General features: G+C 33.1%; 1 protein-coding gene across 2 annotated transcripts in view; it reads right to left on the reverse strand.

Moving 5' to 3' along the window:
* Nucleotides 1-13132, reverse strand: part of LOC129237033 (protein scalloped) — a 189709-nt gene extending 176577 nt beyond the window's left edge. Inside the window, exons 1-2 of one of the 2 annotated variants that reach the window (XM_054871403.1) lie at nucleotides 12699-13132; nucleotides 7280-7971 (exon numbers count right to left, since the gene is read on the reverse strand). In XM_054871403.1, coding sequence (XP_054727378.1) covers nucleotides 7280-7436 — 157 coding nt within the window. In that variant the 5' untranslated portion in view covers nucleotides 7437-7971; nucleotides 12699-13132. The remainder of the gene's footprint in view (nucleotides 1-7279; nucleotides 7972-12698) is intronic. The other variant, XM_054871404.1, reaches the window with a different exon arrangement.
* Between the last annotated feature and the right edge of the window lie 347 nt (nucleotides 13133-13479).

A 13479-nucleotide genomic window follows, 5' to 3' on the forward strand; every position in this document is an offset into this window, starting at 1 on the left:
GAACAGCGAATGCTCACGGGTATTCTAACAGGCCACTGCAGACTGCGTAGTCATCTGCGGAGGATCGGAATATTCTCCTCTGATTCTTGTCGTTTCTTCGACTAATCTCATGAGACTCCACCACTTTACCTTCTCCTTGAAAGCAATGCTATAGCGCGGAGAAGTTTAAGACTTCTCGAGCAACTGCAGTCGTAAGAAAGGCACCTATGCTCAGTCCAACACAGCTCTATCTCGAGTTTAATAAGGGGGCTGAGCCTAGATGAGGTACTGTGATGAGTAGAGTAGATGAGGTCAAAGTGCCAACCTCGAAGTAATCAAATCTAATCAACGTGACCCATTCGGTCACTCAAATTTTCGACTAATTTTTCCAATAAATCTGAATCTAAATCTAAATCTAATTCTGGCTTCAATTATTTGCGCAGGCTGAATTTTATAGGCACGTAAGCCCAGATACTTACGTAAAACTTGCCACGTAATCGAGGAATAAAAGCCAACAAGTTGAGATCGACGACGAATCGAAATTTCGGCCTTTTCTTCAACACTTCGCTGTATGACTTCGCGAATAGATTAATTTGTTATAAAGTAAATCTCCTCAAACCTCAAATCAATCTATGTCTAACGATGCATGAAGGCTTGCCAAGCCGTATTGAACAGAAATGTCAACACAGTTGGTTTGCCAATCTCAGCTGTCAAGCCCTATTTATCGCTAACGATAGTTCTCATGCAGCTAAAAAAACACCCTTTACATATGTATATGTATTTATTTTTGTGCATATTCAACTATAGGTACCCAAACTACTCAGCCAACATTCTAATACATCAACTGATATTTGACGCAAGAAGTCATACTAGTGCGGAAGTGACTACAAATGTACTAGTGGAAATAGGGGCAACTGAAGGTGTATGTAAAAAAAAAATATTCTGCTCTTGCAAAAACATACTTGAAACGTTAAGAATGCGTGTTATGCTGATGTTGGTGTAGCGAATTTCTTGCGTAGTTCCCCTTAAAAATCCAGCTTATCATTACTTCGAAGATTGCGCGTGCAAACAGTTAAAAGATAAACTATAAGACAACGAGGCATACAAATAAAAGATAATAAAAATAGAGGCGCATAAAAAAATTAAATTGATATTTCTTGATATAAGTAATTTTTAAAAATACAATCTTATAAATAAAAAATAAATAATTTTATGTATAAATCGATTCTTAAAGATTTTTTAGAACATTTTAATTAGTAAACAATTTTTTTTGAAAATTTGATTTATATATATTTTTTGTACTTTTTCCAACTAGTCCAAAACTAGTGCAAATCAGACTAGTGTATCCGGTGCCGATTATGAACTACTTCATTAACAGCGAAAAATATAAAACTTTAGTTCGTAAAAAAATATTCTAGAAAGCTTAATTTACAATTGTTTTTGTACTTTTCGCAACTAGTCCAAAACTAGTGAAAATCGGTCTAGTGTATGCGAAGTCGATTGTAAATTACATCATTAACAGCAAAAAATGAATTTATATACAAGAAAAAATTTTGTGTAATGCTTTAGTTCGTAGAAAAATATTCTTAAAAGTTTGATCTAAATTTTTTTTCTTTTTTTCCTCAACAAGTGCAAATCGGACTAGTGCATCCGGGGTCGATGGCGAACTACTTCATGAACAACGAAAAATAAATTTGAATATAATAAACAATTTTTTGTATTGTTATAATTCGAAAAATGTTTTTTCGAAAATTGGATTACAAATTTTTTGTATTTTTTCCCAACTAATCGAAAACTAGTGCAAATCGGACTAATGCATCCGAGGTCGATTACGAACTAATTCATGAACAGCGAAAAATGAATTTAAATGCAAAAAAAATTTTGTATAATGTTTTAATTCGTAAAAAAATATTCCGGAAAATTTGATTTAAGCATTTTTTTTGTCTTTTCACAACTAATCAAAAACTAGTGCAAATCGGACTAGTGTATACGGGATCAATTATGAACTACTTTATTAACAGCGAAAAAATAAATTTAAATATAATAAACCATTTTTTGTAATATTTTAATTCGTAAAAAAATATTATTGAAAATTTGATTAAAACATTTTTTTTGTATTTTTCCCAACTAGTTGAAAACTAGTAAAAATCGGACTAGTGCATCCGAGGTCGATTGCGAACTAATTCATGAACAGCGAAATATAATTTTAACTGTAATAAAAAAATTTTTTGTAGTGTTTTAATTCATAAAAAAAAATATTCGTGAAAATTTACTTACAACATTTTTTTTTGTACTTTTTCCAACTGGTCCAAAACTAGTGCAAATCGGCCTAGTGTATGCTGATTATGAACTACTTCATGAGCAGCGAAAAATAAATCTAAATATAATAAACAATTTTTTTGTAATGTTTTAATTCGCAGAAAAAAAATTTTTGAAAATTTGATCAAAACATGTTTTCCACTTTTCCCAACTGGTCCAAAACTAGTGAAAATCGGACTAGTGTATTCGGGATCAATTATGAACTACTCAGTTAACAGCAATTATGCTGATACAGAGGCTCACTAGTTCGTTAAACGGTATGATGCTGCTGCATAGACTGAAACTTGACATTTCGTAAGGCATTGCTTTGTAAAAAGTAGCCGTCGCTAACATTAGAGGAGTACAGTACAGAAGACATGTTAGAAGATAATAATAAAAGTAGCAGAATTGAGTTACAAAGCAAAGTGGTGGTAAAAAATGTAGTTCAAAACTAGTAGCTTTGACGGCGGGCTATGTTCGAATGCATGTATTGTATGCATATATGCTTCTGCGCCCATAACTAAACACACACACACACACACACCTGTGTGTATGTGAGTGTATTTTCTGTTAAATGCGTAGATACACGCGCATGCGTTTACCTGTTTGGCATATAAATAAAATGTGTGCGCGCCTAACAAAAGGGAACCATGACGAACGTGCATGCCCACAGCCATGTCTACTTATGCACGCATACATACATACACATACGCATGCACACGTATAGAGAGGCGGCTTATTGGTATCCCAAACCGGCTGCAACATAACGACTCTGAACTTATTAATTCATTCAATCCAAATGCTGATAAAATCAGGGAAAAACGTAGGACTGCGTTAATAAAAATAGAAAGAGCCAAAAGAAAAGAAAAGAAATGTAAGCAAAGAAATAAGGAAATACACAAAAACGGCAATAAAACTGTTTGCCAGTAAAATTGTCTTAGAGGCAAAATCGACATGCATACATACATACATGCATATGTACAAATGTATGTATGTGTGGCTGTGTATGTATGTATGTGAACTAGTTGTATGATTTGTATTTGCCTGCAGAAATATGGTAATCGGTCTGCGGTTGCGGGTGAGTCAAGTTGATTTTTGTGAAATAGCCCATATGAGTAGCTATGAAGTTTATATGTATGTATGTATGTATATGTGTGCACAATAATAGTTCATCAAGATATACTCAATAAGATATTCCCACTCCACACACTAACGTATGCGGAGTTGTGATAAAAAAACAAAAACCTATACGAAAATAACTGATTTATTCGACTTTTCACTTAAGCACAGCCACCAGCGAATCGCAACTGACTTGTTACCCGATGAGACGCAAGCAAGCCACTCGCATATTCCTAATATATGCATATACACATACACACACACATGTGTACAACTGCATGGAGGTACTCCCATTAAGGTAGCAGGTGCTGGTTCTTATGAGACCGCCATTGGCTTTAAAATTACCAGATACTACTGAGTTTTGTAGTAGTTGTCAAGGCGAAGAAGACGAACAGCAGACGATCGTTCCCACGTGAGTCAGTTCTACGTTGTCTGAACGACTGGATTTACTATATTTAGCCATGGGCGTATGTCGATGATATCGAAATCATCGGCCTAACAACCGCGCTGTTAGTTCTGCCTTGTACAAACTGGATAAAGAAGCAAAGCGAATGGGTTCACCAACAGACGAGGACAAAACGGGGTACCTCCTGTCATCAAACAAACAGTCGGCGCACTCGCGTATCGGCAACAACGTCACTGTTGACAGTTATGATTTCGAGGTTTTAAAAGACTTCGTTCATTTAAGAACCTGCAGTAACACCGATAACAATGTCAGCCCTGAAATCCAAAGGGATATTCCCGAAAGAGTTATTCTTTTGCCAACAAGTGCTACTTTGGACTAAGTAGGTAATTGAGTAGTAAAGTCCTCTCCCAACGAACAAAATTAACACTCTACAAGGCTCTCATCATGCCCGTCGTAACGTATGGCGTAGAAGCTTGAACGAAGACAATATCCGATAAGGCGTCGCTTAGAGTGTTTGAGAGAAAGATTCTGCGCACGTTAGCGATGGCGATTATCGTAAGCAATGAAACAATGAGCTGTATGAGCTTTATGACGACATAGACATAGCGCAGCAAATAAAGATCCAGCGGCTACTTAGGCTGGGTCATGTCGTCCGAAAGGATACAAACGCTCCGGCTCTGAAAGTATTTAATGCTGCACCAGCTGATGGTAGCAGAGAGGTAGAGAGAGGTCTCCTCTGCGTTGGTAAGATCAGGGGGCGAAGAAATTGGCTAGTCACGCTAAGGACTTGAGACATGTAGAGATCTTCTACATGTTGTGCTATGCTCAAAATGGTCAAATCTCGGTACCTGCTCAACTCGAAAATACTCAATAAAATATACGATGTTTTGAAGTCGGCTTCAAAGTTGCTAGATCTTTGACTTTCGGAGATCATAACAATAGCAGATCTTAATGCTCAGCTAGTTTGGGTCATAACGTTGACATCCGTTTGGAAAGTAGAAGGCGATGGGTCATACTTATATAAGATGGGGAACCAAGTAGCGGAGCTTTTTCTTGCTATGAGAGGAAACCTAAGAAGAAGGAGAACCTAAGAAGTGAAGAGATAAGACTAAGAGATGTTTGGTTGGTTAAAGTAGTGATTCGTCTAGAATCCATTTTGTTGCCACATCCTCGTTACCAACTTGTTTAACAGTAATTTACAGCACGACTGTATCCAGTCTGTGCGGTTTAAGAACCTTATTATTAGACTGTTGTTCGACAGCGGTTGCCCCAGGGTTAACCGTCTATCCTTCCATAGGGCAAGGGCATTCACAGGGGAATGGAAGATTGTTTCCTTTTTCTCCGGTTGTTTACAACTGTGACAGTTTTGCTGCTTGTTCTCCGATAGACCAAAAGCCAGTTATGACTAAGAGATGTTAGCTGGCACTAAATTATGGAGCTACGCCAGGCGATGTTCTTACTGAGAGGTACAATCAACAGAGGTTTAGGTAATTTATAACCCTTCGTAAGGCTAAACTGAGAATGCTCACTGGGATTCTAGCAAGCCATTGCAGATTGCGCAGTCATCTGCACGGAATTGGTGTATGGCTCGCTGACTCTTATCGTTTCTGCGATTAGTCCCCGGAGATTTCAATATACCTTCTCCTTGAATGTAGCGCTCTAGCGCAGAGAAGATTGAGACAGCTCAGCCAATTCCAGCCAGACGAAAAACATACGAGTATACGCCCAGCCCAACACAGCTCTATCTTAAGTTTAATAAGGGAACTGAGCTTGGATGAGGTACTGTGATGACAACCGTAACGCTAACTGATTATATCCGCTTGACATTAAAGAGAGTAATCAGAGATCGTAATCAGCTTAACCACAGCTATAACTCCCAGCGCAAGGATGCTAGATTGCTGGATATTCGGCAGCAGAATTCTGCCCGCTAATTTCACATGTATTCACTCACTCGTCCAATGAGTCGTCGCTCAAACGGCAACGAAGTCAATGGCTGTTTTATCAGTTTTTTCGTAAACAAAGCGCTGTCATGACCCCTTTACGTCAGCCAATCAACTGATTCTTTCAAATTCGCTGAGAGCCAGTTAATGGTCTGACATTGGCGGCCACACCTTCTGCACTTTTTTCCACATGTCCTCAGTGGAGAGAACACAGGAGGTGGCGATGCTCACGAATCGTTATTCCGAACCATTATTATCAGTTTGGCAGAATCAGCTGATTTGCTGACGTAATAATTGGGCATTTGTTTTCATTCTCGTATTGAAAGCAATGAACAAGTCCATGGATGATAAATTGTCAGGTTTGGCCATTCGAAACAAAATTGTGAGAATGACTTTGGCTGCCCCGTCACCGGCGACTCGGCAGCAGAGTTGTGCCGCTCATTTCCCACGTATTCACACACTCAGCCAATCAGTCGTTGTTCAGAAAGCAGCAAAGCAATATGAGCGTAAGCTGTGTTAATTTTTTCGTATATACCAACACAATCACAGTATTTTCGTTAGCAAACAGCTGTTATGACTCCGGTTACGTCAGCCAATCAGCTGATTCCTTCAAATTCATCGGTTAACGGTCTGATGTTGGCCACACCTCTGCTTTCTGTACATCGGGCTTTTGAACGATGTCGTATTCCATGCATAATGCCAGACAAGGGCTTTCAAATAAGAAAAATTAATCAACTAATTCCATTAGTACCACACACAGCTTGTTTTGTATCATTTCAATTCCGACCCGCTCTCACCAGATACCCCCATACTTCAGTGTAAACATCACCAGCTGGTAGGAAATTACTAGTTGATCACTGAAACTAATAAATGTCGCAAACAACCAGTAAGCCAAGCTGTAACCGCCATACACAGGAACTTCTTGGAAGTCTCCGCCTTGCCCGTGTGCGGTGCTTGTACTCACGCCATAAAAATGGCAAAGTTACCATCGATACGTGGCGAAAAAGGCGAAATTTATGGAGATCTCTGTGCGAGGCGACGTAGCGGATGCAGAACACACTGTGGGCGCGCACAGGATGGATACTTATCGGCCGATACCATAGTGAGAAACGTGGAAATCAGGCGGACCAGGTTAATTGCACAAAGTGGCAAGAGAAAAATAGGCAATGCAGCAACAACCAGACGAGTAAACAAATAGAAGAAAATGCATAGTGAGACATGATGGCAGACCAACGGACATACAACGTAGCATGGGACTAAGGCGGCGGAGTGGTGGCAAAATAGAGTTAAGTGGAAGGATGGCTGAGCGCTGACCGGATTGTGTCGCTGTGTGGAAGTCGTTTTGTTGCACGTAGATGAATCAATAGTCAATGCGCCAGCAAAAACATTTCGTAGAAAACAGTTGACTCGATTCATATCCCCACACCCATACACACACGCATACATACATACATACATGGCTACATGAGAGAGAGCATATTGGTTAAATCAGATAGAAGATAGAGCCAAGAAAGGCAACGAAATGAAAACAACAAACCTTTTTGTTTTGATTCGTGCAGGATGGCGTCTTCGTCGTCGACAATACTGCCGCCGCTGCCGACGATTGTCGATGTATTGGTAGCTGAGTTGCTGAGATTGTTTTGCAACTGCAGCAGGCCACTGCCACAAGTGCCGGAGCTGGTTATGTTTTTCATGCAGCCAGTTTATATCAAGCGGTGAACAGGAAAAAAAAAACAAATAAATTTATTGCAAATCGGACAGGTAGAAAGGTGGCCGGGTGCTTTTTTTTTGTTTTTTTATTTTTGTTTTAAGGAGCTTTTACTTTTACTTTTTTGGTTTGCGATTTTGTTTTTCGTTTTTGGGGCTCGCAGACAGATTTGCAATTTGTTTTACTGCAATTTTTGGATTTTATTGCTGATTTAATTATTTTGTTGTATAATTTTCTTATTTAGGTTAATTTTGTGCTCTTTGCATTTTTTGTTGTATTTCCCTTATATTAAGTATTTATGTAAATAAATAGTTGTTTGTTGTTGTTGTTTATTTGTTTTCTAATACGTACAATCACTGATTAACACTTGGCACTTTTTGGGAATTTCGCATATTGCGGAGATAAATTTTTGGAATATGGCAGCACTTTTTTTGGTATTAAATATTATTTTTCCAAAAAGTTATTTGGTAGCAGTAAACCACTTTGCTTTTGTGAAATTTATCACGTCGCGCTAGTATTTTCTGAAAGCAGAAGCGTTAAGTTGTTAGAATAAAAATTGAATAAAGAAACATTTTTTTAAATTTAATTTAGTTTGGAAGTGCAGCCGTTTGTATTTAAATGCTTTTAAATTTAAGTTATTTAAGTTATTATCATTTTTTATTTATTTATCATTTGTTATAATATATTTTTTTATTATTTTTATATTTATTTTGATATAATATAAAATAATATAAATTTATTCGCTTCGTTATTATTTTTACATAACTATAAAATTTATGAATTTGATAAATGCTTTTTTAAATAAATTCATTTTTTTCAGTTTTTTAACGTGAATTAACCAACTATTCCGTCAGTATTTTACTGTGTGTTTTTTTTTTTGGGTTTTATGGTTTTGTAATTTGCATACAGTATTTTCATATTTATTTAAAGACTAGTTTGTACTAAAAAATAAAATAAAAAAAAAATAAAATATTTACGAGGTCTTTAAATAACTTTGCACAAAACTTTGGAATCAACTTAAGAAAAGCAACAGAATTCGCTCCTTGGAAATTTTATTATGAAAGTTCTGATGCATTTATTGAAACTTTTTATTATAATACGAAAAGACAACGCATTTTTTTAATAAATTTACTTGATTTAGTTTTGTTACCATTATCTTTATTATCTTTATTATTTTTTATTTATTTGTTTTGTTTTTAATATTTTTTTATATGTACATATATATTTTTTTCTTTTTTTAAGTCTTATTTAAAATAAAACAATTTATATTTAATTTTTTTATATATTTTTATATTTAATGTTTTATTTTTTATTTATTTGTTTTTCTTTTAAGGATTTTTTTATATGTGATTAATTTCTTATTTTTTTAATTTTTTACATACTTTTATATATATTTTATTTAGTTTTTTCCTATTTGTTTCTTTTTTTAAGTGTCATTTAAAATGAAAAATTTTATACATTATTTTTTTTAATTTATGCTTTTATATTTTATGTTTTATATTATATTTTTTTATATATATGTTTATACATTTTTATATTTAATTTTTTTATATATTTTACTTTTTATTTATTTGTTGTTTTTTTTTAATGATTTTTTATATGTAATTAATAATATCTTATTTTTTTCAATATTTTTTATATTTTTTCTATATATAATATATTTTATTTAGTTTTTTTCCTATTTTTTTCTTTTTTTAAGTGTTATTTAAAATAAAAAATTTTATTTATTTTTTTTTTAATTTAAATTTTTATATTTTATTTTTTATATTTTATATTTTTATATATTTTTTAATACATTTTTATATTTAATTTTTTTTAATACATTTAATTTCTTATTCATATTCTAATAATCTATTTTATTCTATTATTTTTTATTTTTTTTTTTGTCTTTTTTATGTTTTCTTTAAAAAAAAGTACCTATATATTTTTTTTTAGTTTATGTTTTTATATTTGATTAATTTTTTTATATAAAATATATATTTTTTATATGTTTTTATATTTAATTGTATTTATATATGTATTTAATTTTTTATATATTTAATTTTTTTATAGTTTTTTTATTTATGTTTTTATATTTTATGTTTTTGTTTTATATTTTATTTTTTCATATATTTTTTATATATTTTTATAATTAATTGTTTTTATATATTTTATTTTTTATTTACCAGATACCTATGAAATGAGACTTTCAGCTATTCGTCCATAGATGTCGATAGGAGTCTTTCTAAACCTTCCCAAATGTCTTGTTTTTTTCGTCTGTCATCTGTGAACAATATTCAGTTCATTGTTTGTTACTTTTCATACAACAAAGCATTTTTGTCGCTGTTAAAAATGTCGAATTTCGTGCCTTCAAACTACGATTTGCGGACATCGTTGATTTTCTGTTATCAATTGAAGAAAAACGCTTCTCAAGCTCATCAAAAGCTTATGGTGGACATGCTCTAAGTAGAGCACAGTGGTTCAGGTGGTTTGCAAAATTCCGAAGCGTGGAGAACGCGGGCCGTGGCCGGCCACCGATAAAGTTTGAGGACGCCGAATTGCAAGCATTGTTGGATGAAGATGATGGTCAAACGCAAGAAGAGTTGGAAGTGACCCAAAAAAACCATTTCCAAACGTTTGAAAGACATGGGAATGACTTTAAAGGTCGGAAGATGAGTGCCGCATGAATTGACTGAAAGGCAGCAAGAGAACTGAAAAACCGATTGTGAAATGCTGCTCTCCGGGTTCAAAAGGAAGTCTTTTTCGCATCGAATCGTTTTATTTTTCTTTTATTTAATTTTTTGTATTTTAAATTTTTTTTAATATATTTTATATTTTTTCTCGGGCTTAACGTTATTATTTTCTGGTTTTATTATAATTTTTCACATATTATTATTATTTATTATTTATTTTTGTATATTTTTTTAAGTTTTATTCAAAAGTTATATTTATTTTTTTATTCAATGTTTTATATTTTATTTTTTATATGTTTTTATGTTTCTGTTTTTATTTATGTTATTTTTAATTTATATTTATTTAATGTTTTTATATTTTTTTTTTATTATTTATATTTATTGTTTATTGTATTTTTTCTCAGTTATTATTATTTAGCTTAATTAAATTAAACTTTTTATTTACATTTTGTTTTCTTTTAATTTTTCATAGTTTGAAGTTATTATTTTCTTGGTTAATTATTATAATTTTTTACTTATTTTTTATAATATATTTATTCATTTTTTTTACTTAATTGTTTTTCATATTTTATTTATGGTTTATTTTTTTTATTTATCTCTTATTTTTATATTTATTTTTTTGCATTTCATTTATTTTTGTATTTCATTTTTTATTTTTTATATTTTATTTATTTTTTTTTATTTGTAATTGATTTTATATTTTTTCGATATTCATTTTATTTAATTTATTTAAGTTTTCTTTTAATTTTTCGTGGTTTGTCGTTACAATTTAATAGTTTAATTTAAAAATTTCCACTTATTTTTTTATATTTAATTTATTTAATTTTTTATTTATCTTATATTTTGTTGATGTTTTAATAATTTAGATTATTTTTATTAAATTTTTATTTACATTTGGTTTTCTTTTAATTTGCCATGGTTTGGCGTTATAATTATACATATATTTTTTCACTTATTTTTTATGTTATATTTTTTTATATATTTTTATCTTTTTTATATAACTTTTTTTTATTTTATTGTTTTTTGTTATATTTTATTTATTTTTAATTTTTTTATGTATCACTAATCTTTATATTTGTTTTTTTTTTTGCATTTCATTTATTTTTGTTTTTTATTTCTTATTTGTTTTTCAATTTATTTTATATTTTTTCGATGTTATTATCATTTTGTTTAATTTACTTTATTTTTTATTTTCATTTTGTTTTCTTTCAATTATTCATGATTTGGCGTTATAATTTTCTTGCTTCCTTATTCTAATTTTCCACTTATTTTTTCATATTTTATTTATTTAATTTTTTTATATTTTATTACTTAATTTTTTATTTTATTTTTTATATTTAATTTATTTAATTTTTTTTATTTTACGTTTTCCATATTTTATTTATTTTTTATTTTTCGATGCTGTCTTATGCATGTAGTTTAATTTAAATAAATTTTCTATTTGCATTGCAATTACTTTTAATTTTTCGTTTACGGCGCTATAATTTTTTTCTTTCATTATTATAATTTTCCACTTAAGCTACGTCATTTCCATTTAGAACGTATTTGTTTTTGTTTTTTTTTATATTCTAACATCATTCATTTATTATTTTCAATACCTATTAAATATGTTTCTAAATTTTTAATTATTTCCACATTTTCACTGTCGCTATGCTGTGATTATATTATACACCTTTTCTATACAGCAACATTTGAGTACATGTAGGTATACATTTGTACGTGCATATGTGTAGCTGCATACATACAATCATTTTATGCATACACCATCATTTATTACTCGTTTTTTGTTTTTGGCACGTCGCCGACGAAAGAACCCGTCCCAGTCAGAGACCGAACCCGATCACCACAAACACTTTGTTTTTTTTGTATATTTTAGAACGTAAACGCAAACGATTGTCGACGCCGACGACGACAACTACTGTGCCGCTGCAATAGCGATGGTATTTGTTGGTGATAGTTGCTGGCCGACGCAAACTGCGCAGCTACGATAGTCGTTTACTTCGGTTAGAATCAGCGACAACGACGTCAAACCGTGCCGATGGCAACGATAAAATTAGCGATGGTGCCAAGTGGTAGGAGCGAGTAGGAGAGGGGGCTGACTGAGGTGGGTACGAACGAGTACAAATTGTTGGAGCGGGCGGGCGTGTGGCGGTAAAAGAGAACGGTTGAAGCAGCGCACCCCAAACGTACGCACGCACGCATGCAAGCGCGCTTTTAAACTTTAAGTATGTGAGTATATCTATGGATATGGGAGTAGATATTTCTGTATGTACAAATGTAAGCTTGTAAGGCGAACGAAGAGATACGAGAAACTTTTTGGTGTTTGGCGTTTGGCGATCGTTCTTCGAAGAAGTAATAGCAGATTTCTGATAATTTTTTTTTTTGTTTTAGCGATCACTTCCAATGGGTTCGAATGGGATTTGGGTTTGGTCTGGTTTGGTGTGCTGCGCCGCGACGCACCTCGCGACTGGACTCGTAGTGTAACCCAGATCAATGGATTTTTATAGCTTTTACGTGTTTTTTGCTTAATAGCAAAGTGGATTTTTTATAACAAAAACATACACAAATTCACTCACACTTACGCAGAAGCGATTTCGACAATTCCCCTTTTACAAATGATGTGCAAATCGGGAACGCGAAAATGGGAAAACTCTGTGGGAGTGTCGACAATTTTCCCTTAATTTTTATTTTTATTTTTGTAATTTTTTTACGCACAGTTTAATGCGAACGTGATTTTTCTTCTTTTCTATTTTTCAATTATGGCAAACGTAGAATTAAAAACCGAAACGTTCCAATTTGTTTATACCGAAAACGTTTCAACTCGCAAGGCGGAAGAATTACAAATTCACTGAAAAAATTACTCTGTACACTTTGTAGTTAAACAAAAAATCAAACCATCAACTCTGCAAAGCGCAGCGGAGCAAAAAAATCGTATCGAACCGAACCGAACCGAGTACGCAACGCGCAGAATCGAGAGAAACTCACAGACTGAACTCGACGCTGAGCGAGCGGCGGTGATTAGGGCCCAAAACACATACGAACAGCCAGCCAGCCAGACATAGCCAGTAGCTCCAACGATACGACAACGATAGACAGCAACAAAACACACAACTATACAAACAACCAACAGAAAACAACAAGCATCACAAAACAGCGCTGTGTAGCAGATAGAGAACGCGTCGAGTGGCTGTTGGAGACAGCGCGGGAAGAAGTCAAACGAGTGGGGTATATTTGTATCAAGCCAAAACGACAAAAAAAATACAAAAGAAAATGCAAACATATCAATAGAAAGGGAGCGACGCGGTGCAGTATGGTTTGGGGCCGCTGTAGCGTCTCTTGATCGCGCGCACACACGCA

The sequence above is a fragment of the Anastrepha obliqua genome, chromosome 2, assembly GCF_027943255.1.
Source record: "Anastrepha obliqua isolate idAnaObli1 chromosome 2, idAnaObli1_1.0, whole genome shotgun sequence".
NCBI classification, from domain to species: domain Eukaryota; kingdom Metazoa; phylum Arthropoda; class Insecta; order Diptera; family Tephritidae; genus Anastrepha; species Anastrepha obliqua.